The sequence below is a fragment of the Vulpes vulpes genome, chromosome 1, assembly GCF_048418805.1.
Source record: "Vulpes vulpes isolate BD-2025 chromosome 1, VulVul3, whole genome shotgun sequence".
Taxonomy (NCBI): Eukaryota; Metazoa; Chordata; class Mammalia; order Carnivora; family Canidae; genus Vulpes; species Vulpes vulpes.
Window position 1 is genome coordinate 79,287,549 of NC_132780.1, and position 17,149 is coordinate 79,304,697.

The window sequence follows — 17,149 nt, forward strand, 5'->3', positions numbered from 1 at the left end:
CATGATTTCCAGGGCTTATAGACTTACCTGGGCCTTAACCTGTGCAGTTAGGGCAACTGGGGACTCTCATGCCCAAGTCTACCAGCCTGCATTTGTGACCTCTGTTCCATATGTAAGACAAGGGGTGAGACCAGATGTTTGGCTCTAAAAAAATTATAATTTTTAATAAGTCTTGCCCCATAAAGGAAAATGGAGCCAGTTTTGTTTAATGTTGCACTAAATAAACTATAGTTTAGCATAGTTAAACAATTTGGGGGAAGATAGAATAGGATTCAAACACAACAATATGATACTGAATTGCAAAGATATTAGTTTACACTTAGTTTTTGAAGAAAAGCTAAAGAACAGGAAGCAAAGTAGCATTACTGAAATGATAACTTCCTGAGTGAACCCCAGTGAGAGACCTCTTCCAGGTGTATTTAGCCTTTTTACAAAAGAAATTAATAAAGCTTACTAATACACGTTCTGCTTTCACTCTGTGTTAGCTTCACTCTGACAATCAATGTTCTTGTTTAGTTCAAAAATTATAATACAAGCGCACACGCACACATTTTGCATACACACATTTTGTGCATGCACAAAAGGTGTTATATCTCTGAAAGGTGATAAGCCAGGAGTTCCAGGCCCTGAGAGCATGCTTAGATGCAAATGCTAAAATCTTAGCTTTCTCCTGGTTTTGTTTTGGGTTTTAAACAAAAGCAAGCCATTGGTAATTTAGTGTCTCCACCCATATGTAACTCAAGCTAGTCTTTTCTGGGTCACATATCTTAAGTGAAGGATGCAGCCAGGGGAGACTGTCTTCTACTGAGCACTGTCTTCTGTTGAGATGCAGGAAGAAAACAAAGGATTATATCTATTTTGCTTGATAAGTGCCTGCAGAGGGAATATGAGAAATAACTGCCTCCTGTTTTGCAGGAGTGCATAAGGCACCACCTTGGGCTTTTGGAGAAGCCTTCCACAACTTACGACATGTAGATTTTCAGGGAATCAGCTGGAAAAGGAGCAGATACACAGGCTGTTAGAACCCATTGCAGAGCCCTTTTGCAATATCTGCTGCTAGGACTCTTAGCCAACCACATTCATTGATTGGTCTGGTCATTTGAACTTCTAACTCACCAGCACGTTAGTACTAAATTCGCTTCGTAATTGCGTACACATATGCCATTTCTGTATCACCTTAGCTGAAGTAATTTCGTAAACTTCTTGAATGTCAAGCATGTAAAGATTCTTGTGGTTGACGCTATAGGACCTCCCAGTGCCTTAGAGTCACAGATCCGACAACTGGACAAAGCATTGGATGAGAGCCGTTTTCAGATGCAACAAACTGAAAATATTATCCGCAGCAAAACTCCGACAGGACCGGAGCTAGATTCCAGCTATAGAGGCTATGTAAGTATCCTGACCCTTGTGATCCCAACATGTACCTAGAAATCATAGTTGTGTGACAAAGAACAGTCTGTCTGCAGCACAGAGCTTTCTGAGCTCTCTAAGCACCACACTGCCCTTGAACTCGTTGGTTTGGGTATACAAAATGAAGCCACGCTAGCAAGTTACCTTTTGAGTAAAACTGGCCCGTGCTCAGACACACTAACCTACTACAATGACCAGCCTGTTCCTTTACATGGAGAACTCAGTGAGATCTATTTAATTGAAAGCAACAAAATGCTTTGGCTCCCAAACATGATTAGGCATTTTTCCAAACTCAGCTAATAATTTTGGGGCCAAAGTTATCCTTGAAGCAGCAGATATGGTTAATGGATTACTAACATGGATTTGGTTTTTTTTGTTTTTTGTTTTTTTGTTTTTTTGTAGTTCTTTTCTGGGGTTTATTGATTTACTTACTGGCTTTGGGAATGTTTTTATTCTCTGTTATCAATATACTCATTCTGGAGAAAACAAATCTGACTTACAAGAGGGATTTGGGAAAAAATGGCAGATGATTGTATACGTTACTAACTTCTGTTTTCGAAGTTCATACCTAGTGAAGTATATACTAAGTTTATTTGCTCTGCTCAAGTTACTGACTAAATAATTTTTCCTGGAGAACTACCCATTTTCCTACACATACTTAAGCAAGAGAATTTAAGACCAAATCTCTTCCAAGGCTCAGCCCTACTTTTCATACCCAAAAGACTGCCTAGTAAAAGGAAAAAAAAAGTTACTTCCCTAAGTCTAATGACAACTTAAATGTACTGCTTTTTGAAACCAGGGAAGAGAACTGTTATAGTTATATATGCTGATATTAATGTCCTCACAATTACAAGAGAGGAAGCAATCATGAATTCATTTCTTGTCCAGTGTAGTCTGTTATACCAACTTCTGTTATAGTGAACAGAATATATAAAATATATTCTCTTCTTAAAATATATTCAGGTTTTATGGTGACCATGCTGATATCACTGAGATTATATTCAGTCTCAATCAAAAATAGTCAAAGTAATTTCATGGCAGTGTTACTTGTTAAAGACCTTGAAACATAACTTTATGGTTAGTATAGCAAGAATTCTCTGAATGTTGTGCATGACATTACGTAGGGTTGGAAGGTTTTCCTTTGATGTTAGAATTTATTCCCCTAACACCTATTAAACATTGCTTAAATTTTCTTGTGAAACAGCTGGCTTTAATAGTACTTTCTGCTTCTAAGTATTTTAATTATTTAATGCAAAAAAATGTTCCTTTGAGATTTGTGGTAATATTATTGTTCCCACATTTCAGTTTAAGAAAGAGGAAGCAACTTGCCAAAAATTATATATTGTACTGCCAGCTGAGGGCTCTGAGTTTTAAATCCCAGATTGGTTTTTAGTCTGTTTTGACTCAGAAATTTAAAATAAATTTTGAGGGATTCTCATGCAAAACCCAGTATGCGAAGTGTATCTTCAAGGCATTGTTCTCTGTGTGTATGAAACTGTCCTGTGTTTAAGGAGAATGTTTCTGAACTTGACTTTTCTATTTTCAGTGGATTTTTTTTCCCACAGAATAATAAAACACAGCCACTGTCCATTTTAAGGAATAGAAAGATATTTTCCCCCAGAAGCTCTTGCACTTGTGAGAACCTGAGAATTCTGTGACAGGAGCCTATATTCTATGTCTTAACAGATGAAATTGCTGGGTGAGTGCAGCGGCAGTATAGACTCAGTGAAGAGACTGGAACACAAACTAAGGGAGGAAGAAGAGAATTTTCCAGGCTTCGTTAACCTGAATAGTACGGAAACCCAAACAGCTGGTGAGTGAGTGATGCTCAGTTCAGGAAAGAGGGAAATAGAAGATCCTGAAGCACCTTGTGCCCTGTGTTACCCTGTGATGCTCATCTCATTCTACATGATTCTCTCCTGAGAACTTTTCTCTGCATTACAGTGATCTAACAGAAGAGGGGGTGAACAGCATTATAGTGTTTTCTTTCACATACCATTTATTTTATGCACTGTCTCAATATCTCTCATCTGGCATTTTATTTTATTTTACATTTTTTAAAGCTTTTATTTATTGAGAGAGAGAAAGAGTGTGAGTGGGGGAAGGGGCAGAAGAGGGAGAGATAATCTCAAGCAAACTACACTGAGCAATGAGGCAACGTGAGGCCCAGTCTCACAACTCTGAGATCATGACCTGAGCTGAAATCGAGTTGGCTGCTTAACTGACTGAGCCACCCAGGTGCCTCTCGTTTGGCATTTTATGCTTGCTCTCCAAGTTCTGTTGCAGAAAACAACCAATTGAATGTTATCTTCATGCACATTACTGCTTATTACTTCATAAAACTCTTTATGGTATTAAATCCTACGTAGTTTTTTTTTTTTTTTTTTTTTACCCCATTATGATTAAAAATGCAGGTAGGAGAAACAGCCATTATACTGATTGTTTGGATTTTTTTTATAACTGACAACAACAGAAGTCCCCGTTAGAATTACTTCTCTTTTTGTTGTTATCTAAAGTTGGCCACTAATGTATGTTTAAAGCATTTCCCAAACACACTGTGTGGAGAAAAACAACTCACTATTCTGTGTGTGGCGTGTCTCTCCAGGTGTGATTGACCGATGGGAACTCATCCAAGCACAGGCCCTTAGCAAGGAGCTGAGAATGAAACAGAACCTCCAGAAGTGGCAGCAGTTCAACTCGGACCTGAACAACATCTGGACCTGGCTGGGGGAGACAGAGGAAGAGTTGGAACAGCTGCAGCGCCTAGAGCTTAGCACTGATATCCAGGCTATCGAGCTCCAGATAAAAAAGCTCAAGGTAGCTGCCCTCAGCCTTTCCCACAGCAGCCAGAAAGAACGCTGCCGTATGCAATGCCTGCTCCGATGAAACCACTAGTACTAGCTGCTCTGTTATCACACAGCAGCAGGGAAGTTGTCAACAGAAATGAACTCAGATACCCTCCTCTCCCCCAACCATCCCAGTCAGTATTTATACAGAAGGCTTGGAAGGACAGAGAGATGGATCATCTTGTAGAACTATCCCCCACGTAAATAAACATTTGTGATTTAACGACCTGGTTCTTAAGGAAAGACTAATTAAAAGTTCATGAAACATCCAGGTGTCTCCGGGACCTATTTAACCTCTTTAATTTCTTTTAAGGGAAATGCAGCAATGACCAGGTTTCCTGCAAGTCTGTATCTAGAGCTAGAAAGGTTTCCTCTCCAAGATTGTGTCTCTGTGAGTTTGTAGAGACGTATTGAAATTGTTTGAGATTCTGGAATCAGCAGAACATCTGAAATAGATTATCGTAGTAACAGAAGCAATTTGCAGTGTAATGAATAAAACAAAACTGTGGAGTCATTATGGTAAAACACCTGACATGTGCATTTGATTTTGGCCTGGATGATGTAGGACACTGGATAATGTCCTTTAGCTCCGTCTCTAGATCTTAACACTCTGCTTTAGCACAATTCTTGAAATGCATTAATATATGGAGACTTTTGTAAACATACTATGGGTTGAGAGCCCAGTTTGTTTTTAATAGCTCCTTCAGTCATTTCTTTTTGTTTGGAGAGCATTAAGATGTGTTCTTCCTCTAGGCTCGCCAGGCTTAAGGATTAAGCATGCTGCTTTTGTGTCACTCCGTTTCCGTGTATGTTATTTATTTGGGGGTGGATGTTATTGTGGCATATTGTTTCTTACAAATTTTCAGAGAAATGAATCTTCCCCACTGCTGTTCAGACGACTTGATTGATAGAATAGCCTCTGCACTAGCCCCATCAATTTCTAGATGAAGCATCAGATTGAAGATGCAATTTATTTTTTTTAATATTTTTTTAAGATTTTATTTATTTATTCATAAGAGACACACAGAGAGAGGGAGGCAGAGACACAGGCAGAGGGAGAAGTGGGCTCCAAGCAGGGAGCCCGATGGTGGGACTTGATCCCGGGTCTCCAGGAGCACACTCCGGGCTGCAGGCGGTGCTAAACCGCTGCGCCACCGGGACTGCCCGGAGATGCAGTTTATATTATCTGGATTATAAAATGCATTTTTCTCTAGAGTACTTAAATTATTTTAGTTCTTCTCTGGGAAAAATGTAAGGCAGTGTGTATTATGACCAGGCTCCTTAAAAAGTTGATAAAGCAAATGTTGGCCAGAGTCTGAGACCTAAGTGAAATTAGGTTGGGAAAATGAGACCTTGAAAGTCAGCCTGTGTGATAGGGAAAAGCCACCCTCCGTGTGCTTTCCCAGTCTTTCCGGTCTGTTCCCTGAGGATAAATCTGTAGAATAACCAAGTATCTTTCCACAATATCTCTTGATCTTATAATGTCTCTGTATTTGAATCTGTATTACTGCATTTTAAATATATTAGAAAGTGAAAAATTAAGACAAGCTGGAGGCCTAATGGAAATGTTGAGAACTTAGAAGAAAATGTAGCGTGGGTAGATGTGATTTGCAGGATCACTGACCCCTAAACTAATCTAGGGATGTTTAAATAGTACCCAGATATTGAATCATTAGTGCATAATCATGTGCTGCACAAGTTCTTGGAACAGTTCTAGATTTGTGGGAAATGCATGAGGCAAAAATCAGTTGCCTAATTTTTTGTGAAATCAAACTAAATTGGTTTAGCTGATGAAATACCCAATCTATTCTCTTTGCCATCACAAGAATGTGGCCTAAGACATAAGCACGGTTCTTTCTTTGTGGGCCACTAACTCTCTGTGCCTGTCAAGAGAGTTAGTGGCCCTAACTAAACAAACAGCTGGAGGCTGGGGCCTGGGAATCTGCCTGCTTCACAGGTTTCCCATTTCATTCTACACACAACTTTAAGTACCAATGGTCTAGTGAAATGAGATTCTTCCCCAGGACATTTCCTGCTGCCCAGAACTCTTAGAGCCAGATCTGCGTTTGTTCTGTCTTATTGTTGTTGAACTCCCGTGCTGTGGATTGAGTTAATCATACTCCTTGGTTCATTGCTCAGGATCATCAGTGCTTCCTGCAAAGTTCCTCGTAATTGTGTTTATTAATCCTTCCCCCCCCACACTCTTCTTTAATCTCACTCTTCCCCCACTCTCTTTAACCTTTTCATTCCTGAAACCCATGGCAACCATTCTTAAATATTAAAGGAGTATTTTTATTAAATTATTGGTTCATATAGGCATGAAAAATGTGGATTTGTGTGTGTGCACGTGCCTTTTAAATAACACCAATGCTATTGTATCACACACAGTGTTCTATTTCTGAATCTTTTCACACTATACCATATTTTAAAATCCCTTCAAGTTGTCAAGTGTAATACAATCCATTTCTTTTAACTACAGTATAGTCCTCGGTAGTGTGTACCACTGTATTATAGCTAGCCATTTGGTTAAGGCCAGTTTTAATGAGTGGATCTTTTAATTTGGGTGAAGCATTTCCTAAGGTCTTAAACTATGCTTTAAATGTTTTTATTGTTATTTTCTTTGGTTGTTCTCCTTTCTCTTTATAGGAGCTCCAGAAAGCTGTGGACCACCGCAAAGCCCTCATCCTCTCCATCAACCTGTGCAGCTCTGAGTTCACCCAGACTGACAGTGAAAAAAGCCAAGATCTGCAAGATCGCCTATCCCAGATGAACGGGCGCTGGGACCATGTGTGCTCATTGCTAGAAGAGTGGCGGGGCCTGCTCCAAGATGCACTGATGCAGTGTCAGGTTGGTGGGACATCAGACTGCTTATGCTCTGGAGTCAGACACTTCAACTATAGCTGAGTCTGTGACTTGATTTATCAAGGTCACTTAGAGGGATGTAGTTGCTCCCCAGAGTTGGGATTTAAGTGAGATAAATTTGTGCCCAAACTATCCATTATACTGGAGAATCTGTACATTTGAACAGAAGTTCAAAGCCAGTGAATCCCATCTTTTATCCAGCTAACTGCACTATTCCCACAAGTTTATCTCAGCCCCAACACATTCATTCAACAGATATTTACTGAGCATGTTGGTAGACATTTTCTGAACATGAAAGTGAACATTACAAATATTTATTCATCCATTCTACCAAAATTATTTGATGAGTACCCACTCTTTAACAGACATTATGCTGAGCAGTCAGGATACAACACTGCCTCTACTTTTGTTGGGAAATACAAACAATAAAAATGCAAGTAATTGTTTAACGAAGATGCTGATAAGCAAGGGTGATAAGAGTAACTGAGAAAAGCCACTTTGAGAGAGAGGTCAGGGAACTTTTTTTCTTTTTTTTCTTTTTTTTTTAATTTATTTTTTATTGGTGTTCAATTTGCCAACATACAGAATAACACCCAGTGCTCATCCCATCAAGTGCCCTCCTCAGTGCCGGTCACCCAGTCACCTCCACCCTCCACCCACCTCCCTTTCTACTACCCCTAGTTCGTCTCCCAGAGTTAGGAGTCTCTCATGTTCAATCTCCCTTTCTGATATTTCCCACTCTTTTTTTTTCCTTTCCCTTTTATTCCCTTTCACTATTTTTTATATTCCCCAAATGAATGAAACCATATAGTGTTTGTCCTTCTCTGATTGACTTATTTCACTCAGCATACTACCCTCCAGTTCCATCCATGTGGAAGCAAATGGCGGGTATTTGTCTTTTCTAATGGCTGAGTAATATTCCATTGTATACATAGACCACATCTTCTTTATCCATTCATCTTTCGATGGACACCAAGGCTCCTTCCACAGTTTGGCTATTGTGGACATTGCTGCTAGAAACATCGGGGTGCAGGTGTCCCGGCATTTCACTGCATCTGTATCTTTGGGGTAAATCCCCAACAGTGCAATTGCTGGGTCGTAGGGCAGATCTATTTTTAGCTCTTTGAGGAACCTCCACACAGTTTTCCAGAGTGGCTGCACCAGTTCACATTCCCACCAACAGTGCAAGAGGGTTCCCTTTCTCCACATCCTCTCCAACATTTGTGGTTTCCTGCCTTGTTAATTTTCCCCATTCTCACTGGTGTGAGGCAGTAGGGCAGATCTATTTTTAACTATGTGAGGAACCTCCACACAGTTTTCCAGAGTGGCTGCACCACTTCATATTCCCACCAACAGTGCAAGAGGGTTCCCCTTTCTCCACATCCTCTCCAACATTTGTTGTTTCCTGCCTTGTTAATTTTCCCCACTCTCACTGGTGTGAGGTGGCATCTCATTGTGGTTTTGATTTGTATTTCCCTGATGGCCAGTGATGCAGAGCATTTTCTCATGTGCTTGTTGGCCATGTCTATGTCTTCCTCTGTGAGATTTCTGTTCATGACTTTTGCCCATTTCATGATTGGATTGTTTGTTTCTTTGCTGTTGAGTTGAATGAGTTCTTTATAGATCTTGGAAACTAGCCCTTTATCTGATACGTCATTTGCAAATATCTTCTCCCATTCTGTAGGTTGTCTTTTAGTTTTGTTGACTGTTTCTTTTGCTGTGCAGAAGCTTCTTATCTTGATGAAGTCCCAATAGTTCGTTTTTGCTTTTGTTTCTTTTGCCTTTGTGGATGTATCTTGCAAGAAGTTACTGTGGCCGAGTTCAAAAAGGGTGTTGCCTGTGTTCTCCTCTAGGATTTTGATGGAATCTTGTCTCACATTTAGATCTTTCATCCATTTGAGTTTATCTTTGTGTATGGTGTAAGAGAATGGTCTAGTTTCATTCTTCTGCATGTGGATGTCCAATTTTCCCAACACCATTTGTTGAAGAGACTGTCCTTTTTCCATTGAATATTCTTTCCTGCTTTGTCAAAGACTAGTTGACCATAGAGTTGAGATTCCCTTTCTGGGTTCTCTATTCTGTTCCACTGATCTATGTGTCTGTTTTTGTGCCAGTACCACACTGTCTTGATGATTACAGGTTTGTAGTACAACCTGAAATCTGGCATTGTGATGCTCCCAGCGATGGTTTTCTTTTTTAATACTCCCCTGGCTATTCAGGGTCTTTTCTGATTCCACACAAATCTTAAAATAATTTGTTCCAACTCTCTGAAGAAAGTCCGTGGTATTTTGATAGGGATTGCATTAAACGTGTAAATTGCCCTGGGTAACATTGACATTTTCACAATATTAATTCTTCCAATCCATGAGCATGGAATATTTTTCCATCTGTTTGTGTCTTCTTCAATTTCTTTCAGAAGTGTTCTGTAGTTTTTAGGGTATAGATCCTTTACCTCTTTAGTTAGGTTTATTCCTAGGTATCTTATGCTTTGGGGTGCAATTTAAAATGGGATTGACTCCTTAATTTCTCTTTCTTCAGTCTCATTGTTAATGTATAGAAATGCCACTGACTTCTGGGCATTGGTTTTGTATCCTGCCACACTGCCAAATTGCTGTATGAGTTCTAGCAATCTTGGGGTGGAGTCTTTTGGATTTTCTATATAGAGTATCATGTCATCTGCAAAGAGGGAGAGTTTGACTTCTTCTTTGCCAATTTGAATGCCTTTTATTTCTTTTTGTTTTCTGATTGCTGAGGCTAAGACTTCTAGTACTATGTTGAATAGCAGTGGTGAGAGTGGACATGAGGTCAGGGAACTTCTATGAATCTTTGAGCTAACACTGGAGGGACATTGCCATGAAGGCGACTGAGCAAATGGGTTGTCCCAGAAACAAGAAAAGGCTTAGTGTCTTTAAGGTCAGAAAAGAGGCCAGTGTGACAGAATGTAGTCAGAGAGTCAGGGAGTGATAAGAAAGATCAAGGAGATGGTTAGCAGCCATATCACACAGGGCCTTGTAGGTCCTGGCTGAGAGTGCATTGTATTCTGAGCACAATGTAAGCCTTCTTTTCAGGTTTCTATGTGCCCCAAGAATACCTTGAAAGCAGGTACACAAGTTGTTGTTTCACCTCTAGACCCCCTTTCACTTTTCATCCCTGTACCGCCTCCTAGGCCTGTGCTATCCACATAGGAGATCTTCAGGAACTATGCATTGAATATGAATGAAGCGTATAGGTAATCAGATTAAGGCCTTACAAGATGGAAAGGTTTGGATACAGGGAGAAGAAAGGGGAGCAGAGCTGATTTCTTCCAAACTGAATAGTAACCCTAGAAATTAAGTATTTCATGACAGTTTTTCCTTATGTCTAAACTCTCCCTCAAATAATAAACTAGATGTTTTGGGGGAGAATATGAACTCTGATAATTACAACAGCACCAGTGCTTTTGTCAGAAAGGAGTTGTGCATAAGAGCTTAAACCCCACAGTGGTAGCAATTGGAAAGGATGGGAATTTAAGCTATGAGAGAAAAAAAACATACTATTTAAGATGATTTTATATCCCATGTTTTTTCTTCATAGGATTTCCATGAAATGAGTCATGGTTTGCTGCTTATGCTGGAGAACATCGACAGAAGGAAAAATGAAATTGTCCCTATTGATTCTAACCAGGATGCAGAGACACTTCAGGACCATCACAAACAGCTTATGGTAAGATGTGTGAACTCTGGCAGCTGCTGGTTATTCATAGCAGCCATCCATTTCATTTATAGGAAAAGAATATAGGTGATAATTTTTTTTTACACCTTTTACCTGTCTCTAACTTTCTCTTTTTTACTCATCATAGTTTCTGATTTTTGTGAGGCAAACATGCTCATAGAAGATGACGTCTATGAGCTTTAGAATTTGGTTCTAAAGTCATTGCTCAGTTGTAGAGATCTTAGATGTTCTTCATCTTAAATAAGTTGTTTTTACTAAAGCAGATCTTTGGCAATGACACTTATTTTAAATTTAAACTGTATTTGCTACATCTCTGTATAAAGTAAGTATATTGAGTGGCTTAAATTTTATTTTTATGGGCATTTAAACTATTAAAATAGAAAGAGATTATTCAGACTCCTTAGAAGAAATTAAATTTACCAGATTTAACAGTAACCTTGTCACCAAGTTTTGTGAAAATGAAGACAAAAAGGAAAGTGCGAAAAGTTATTTTCATTATCTGAGGTAAAAAAAAAAACAACATTCTAGTTCTCAAGGAGAAAGAAACTTTTTCTAGCACTGAATTCAAAAGGAAAGTTGTCGATTCTCATACAAAGGACTTTGGACAATATAATGTACACTGTACTTAAGGGATATTATAGAAAATAAAGAAGTATATTTCAGTTCCATTAGGAGAAAATGATTTGCATTTTGTAGCTTTCTGTATTTTTAAAATGTCATTTCTCAACATTTAATACTTATACTTACTAACCTAAGCAACAGAATTGGTAGCTTTTAATTCAGTACAATAAAGGTCTTAGAAACCAAGGGGGAAGAGCTATGCAATGGCATTTCTACTGACTTTTGACCTCAGACATTAGTTGTAAATGATGAATCACTACTGTATCCTTTAAAAAAAAATCTTGAACAAATATCAGAGTATACTTAGACATATGTGTTTTGCTATATTTATGTTAATGTTTCACTTTCTGTATAAAATAATATCTTATGTCTCATTTGCATAATACTTGATATTTTAAGCACTTTCACATATATTCACCAGTTTGAACCTTCCAATATACTTACTGTGGATGAGACAGGAAATAGTATAATCATTTTACCAAATGAGAAAACTTGAAATTTGAAAGATTCAGGGGCCTTATAGAATATTTTTGGCAGAAGCAGGGCTAGAACCCAGACCCCAATTCCTGAATGCCATGAGATGCTTCATTCTTCCTGTGTGAGTACAGCATTCAGATATTCAGGTATTGATGGCTCACTAACTTAAACTGATGTCACTCCGCCTTTCTGGAATTTTCCACAATGATCCAAAATTCTTAGTAAAGTATTTCTTATCATGTACATAGCAAATAAGGCATGAGCTGTTGGAATCCCAGCTCAAAGTGGCCTCACTGCAAGACATGTCTTGCCAACTCTTGGTGAATGCTGAAGGCACAGATTGTTTAGAAGCCAAAGAAAAAGTCCATGTGATTGGAAATCGGCTCAAACTTCTCTTGAAGGAGGTCAGTCGTCACATCAAGGAGCTGGAGAAGTTATTAGATATGTCAAGCAGTCAGCAGGTAAGCTCTAAGCAGACATCATTGTGTAGCATTTCTTACAGGAAACCATAGAAGCATCATCTTTATCCATTTTTAAAAGGACTTTGAATGTAGTACTTGTCAGAATAAAGTGCCCACTCTCAATCACTGCTCTTAGGAGTCCTGTCTCAAAATTAAAAGAAAAAAAATTTAAGGGACTCATAAAATTTTATAATAGGACACTGTTATTGATTCTATTACATCAAGAAGACTTCTTGCAATTGTTACTGCTAACCCTTTACCATCACTACTGTGGCATTGTATTTTACCCTGTTTATTTAAGAATTCACATGTTTTCAGCCACACAGCTATGGTAGATCATAACCAATCATTGCAATATGAGTTTTGTTTTCAAACACTAAAGGCATGTGTTCTCCTGACATAGATGGCAATTAATTCATAGAAAATATCCTCTGCTCATTTACTTTTTATATTTTTTTCTTAAATCTATTGCATCATGGTACTACTATTGGTTTTGAGAAATGCATTTGTAGATACAGAGATGCTTGGTAAGACTTCGAACATTCAGTTGTCAAATCCTGTTATGAACACACCAACACCCTACCCTGCCCTCTTGTAAGCATGCAAAAGAGCAGTCTACTCCGAATAACAGAAAAATGTTAGAAATACTACAAAAGTAGGCTCCTGGATGAATATCTTTCATTTCTAACTTAAAATTAGTTTCTCTCTGGCGTGAGACACCTGTAGTGTAAGACCCATTCCTCCACCTCCTTTACTTCCTTTCATCCACATCCGCGTCACTAAGAAATAGTAAATCTACAAGTGACATAGTAATAGCAAAACTATATCTGTATTTTCCAGTAGGACCAAATTTATGCCCAGAAGAGCCTAATACACTAGAAGATTTAGGTTCTGTTCTTATATGTCTGATTCTGTTTTGCCGAAAGAATGGTTTGCTTTTTATCAGTACGGATGCGCTGGTAAATTCATTGCCTATGACCAAGCCATCATAGCTTTGGGACATGGAGTCATTAAAAGAATCTATTTCCTATGCAGGATTTGTCTTCCTGGTCTTCTGCTGATGAACTGGACACCTCAGGATCTGTGAGTCCTACATCAGGAAGAAGCACCCCAAACAGACAAAGAACGGTAACTTTCCACTGGTCCTTGTCAGTTGGCCCATGGGTGGGAACATTGGGGAGCAACAGTATTTATACCTTCCTCAGGTTCCACAGGCTCCCCCCAGGAAAGTGAGAGTCTCCCTACAAAAGAGCATTGTCACACTGTAACACAGTGAAGTGTTGTTTCCTCAGCCCTGCCACATGCCTTTCCCACATGCACTCAGGAATGGAAAAGAACATTCTGTTTTTCAAAAGAATTGAGGGCTCAATGTGTGGTTGGTACAGGGAGACAAATTATTTCTCTTGCTCCAAGGGCCATTGCTAGAATGATGTTCCCTTGCTTCCTTGGTGGCTCCTCCCTTCAAACCACTACCACCATAGTCCACTTAAAAACAGCAGGTACCATGTAAAGGGGCACCTCAGCCAGAAGCAGACAAAATAGGGAGCGTCTCATGAGACCATTAAATGCATGAGACACGTGGAGGTTCTGTTGAACTCTCAAGCAAAGAAGCTCGTGAAGGATTTTGGCAATTGTGCTGCCCCCAAAGAGGCAACAGCTCAAGAGAACTCACCCGCAGAGCCTTTGGGGGGCTGCCTCGCTGGCGTTCTAAGAGGATGGAAAGACGAATCTGGCCCCTACTACCCTCTATACTTTGATTTCTCTGTGTAATTAGAAGCTTGTTTTTGTTTTGTTATTTTTTTTTTGTCCGGCTTTATGACTATATTCATTTTTATTACATCCCGTTTTCCTTAGTTTTTAGAAGTATTGATTTTGTTTGTACTCTTTTTGTTATAAACACTTAAGTCCTATGCTGATAAATGTTATTATCTTATTTAGGATTGTTTTTTACTACATTCACTAGTTTCCTATAGATCCTAGTTTAAGAATGTGAAGGAATACTGGCTTTTCAGGTCAAATTCTAGCCCTATTTTAACTTGTCTGATTCTTGTCATTTTATAAAGAACAATTTCATATTGCCATTGGTATTTTTTTATCTACCAAGAATTTCAATACTATTTCAGTGTTCTAGAAGATGAAAAAATATGGCATGACATGGCACACTGACCTTTATATTTATTGTAAGTAGATCCTTGGCTTGTGCAGAGTTATCTGTGTTTCCACCATGAAAAATGGGGGAAAATATGCCCACTGTGGTGGGGACTCCTGAACCACAATTTCTGTTTCCTCAGTGACTAATGATAGAGATGTGAATTTGTTTCACTTCTTCAACAAAAGAAAAGCCAGTTTCCTGAATTCATGGGTACTGATCATTTCATTTGATTTATTTTTTCCTTTGCCGCATTTTTAGTTTAAATTTTTTTTCAGTAGCTTGTCTTTATTTGCCTGGACTGAACATTCTTCTTTCTTTACCCCTGTTCATTGCAAACAGCCACGAGGCAAATGTAGTCTCTCACAGCCTGGACCCTCTGTCAACAGTCCACATAGCAGGTACCTTATTCTCCTGGTTTCCACACTGTTCTAGAACTCCAAGAGGATGATGAAAATTGTCCATGATTTTGGTAGACCTCTATCTGGTCTGCCTCAGGGTAGTTGAAAAATTACTTGTTTCATCCCAGACCCTTTTTCTAATAAATTAAAGAGACTTTTTTTTAAGTGCAAAGTATAAGTAAAGCTCAGAGCACAAAATATTTGGATCCCAGCAGAATTTTATCTAGCTATACTTAGGCTATCTGATACTTTTCATCACATCATATTCTGTGTGCACTTAAGGATTCAGTGCAATGAATGGTATAGCCAACATTTGTTTCATGGCAGACTTTCATCATCCTCTTTATTTCTAGATTTTACAATAAGACAGGTAATAGATCAATGAATTATTTTATCATTCACAGAACCCACAAATCTGAATAAAATATACTAACATCCCCAGCTTTTTATTTTATTTTAATGTTTTATCCAGATTGTGGGTTTTGAATTCTCAAAATGACAAGTCCTAATTTGGTATTATTTAAAATTTATAAGCACCTTCTCTCTTTTGCTTACCCTAATACTTCTCTTCTGCCAGCACACTCAGTCACTCACCTTCCTGACACTTGGCAAGCTCTTTCACGCTAGAAACAAGGGCAATCAGTACTCCTGCCTGGGGATGTCCAGAGAGCCTACTCACAACTGCCACTCGTGCTTTACGCCTGGCTTCCAACAATCCCTTATTTCTGCAGTTAGCGGTGCTTTTGCCTTCTTCGTTGTTGGTGTGATGTCTGTGCTCCCCTGCCCTTTCACTAATCAATTCATGTTCCCTCAGACAACTCTTTAAAAATGAAAATAGTGTCCCTGGAGCTGATTTTTCATTCCAGTCCCAAGCAGTTCACTGTTAAAGTAGCTTGCCCCTCTGGAAACTTATCACCACTGAGCTGGAATCAAATTCCTGAAAGGAGGGTGAGGGATGAGGAAGTGTAGAACTATAAACAACCCCTGAGTAATAGTTTTCATTTTCCAGCTGTATGCTGAAGGGATTAGATATTTGATTTGGTCATTCCTACTCAGCTGAAGTAATGCAGAACATACCCTGATGTGCTTTTTGGTTTTAAGCCTCCCTTTACTGTGCTTTTTTTTTTTTTCTTTCCCTTTGGTTTGGTTTGACAATAATTTTGTGAGATTTTTTTTTGTCCATAATAAATCAATAATGGAATATGAATGGAGAAAAACTCACAAGAATTTTTGAAGATAGTGATGGACTTCTACAGGTGCTCTGATGTTGTCTTAGTCCCCTATGAGAAAAGCCAATCATGTACTATAGACAGATCATTGCTTGGTCCATCTTCTCCCCACAAATTGCTGATGTGCCATGAACAAAGATGGGGACTCTCCCCAGAGCGATACTAGAGATCAATTCTTTGGTTGATTTAAATGATGGTGATGACAAGGGGGAAAGCTCTTACGTTATTATGCAACACCAATAGCAACTGCCCTCTGGTTCCCAAATATCACATCAGTCTGCTCCCCCAATCCTCTTAGTTGCATGGGTCTTCGGAAAATGTCAAACGCATTGTTTCTTAGGGCAGCAAGTGCTTCAACATGTCTCCTAACAGGGCTTTGCAGCTGGGACAGCCACATTCTCACTCAGCTCTGCTCTGTACAGCGCTATTTATTAACATGTTTCTGAGCATACAGCACAGTGTTTACTTTGCTACCTAGAGGCTCTGGAATACAAATGATCTACACTCGAATGGCAAACTTCATCAAACACCTTGGTAGACAGGTTGTGGTTGAACATTCTTGGACTTCTTAACTTCTTGACACCTCTGTTTTGGGATACACCGAACCCCAACGACGGAATGTGGAGTCTGCTAAGAAGGAATTAACTTCACTCATAATCCAGCCTGTTACAGTGTTCCTTTACATTGAGACTAGAGAGTACCTTGTTGTTTGATCTTGCACTGGTCTAGCAAATTTGAAAGCACAAACAATGTAGAATGTTGACCCCACCGATCTACAATGGAAAATTTTAGACACATATTCTTTCTTAGAGAGGAAAGAGACTGAGTTGGAAGAAACTGGGTATTAGTTTGAAGGGAGGGGGCTCTTATATTATTTTTGTTGTTTAAAGTCTATTGTTAATAATACAGTTGTTTATCTGCTACTTATGGTTTCAGGTTGATTTTATAGCCACACTTCTATGTCCTCTTATGTAATAGTCTA

General features: G+C 38.9%; 1 protein-coding gene across 13 annotated transcripts in view; it reads left to right on the forward strand.

The window, feature by feature from the left end:
- Positions 1-17,149, forward strand: part of SYNE1 (spectrin repeat containing nuclear envelope protein 1) — a 450,176-nt gene that overhangs the window by 426,756 nt on the left and 6,271 nt on the right. For all 13 annotated transcript variants that reach the window (XM_072767663.1, XM_072767691.1, XM_072767685.1 and 10 more), the window contains 8 exons: positions 1,247-1,389; positions 3,097-3,223; positions 4,016-4,227; positions 6,903-7,103; positions 10,692-10,820; positions 12,176-12,388; positions 13,424-13,516; positions 14,880-14,938. In XM_072767663.1, the coding sequence (XP_072623764.1) occupies positions 1,247-1,389; positions 3,097-3,223; positions 4,016-4,227; positions 6,903-7,103; positions 10,692-10,820; positions 12,176-12,388; positions 13,424-13,516; positions 14,880-14,938 (1,177 nt within the window). The remainder of the gene's footprint in view (positions 1-1,246; positions 1,390-3,096; positions 3,224-4,015; positions 4,228-6,902; positions 7,104-10,691; positions 10,821-12,175; positions 12,389-13,423; positions 13,517-14,879; positions 14,939-17,149) is intronic.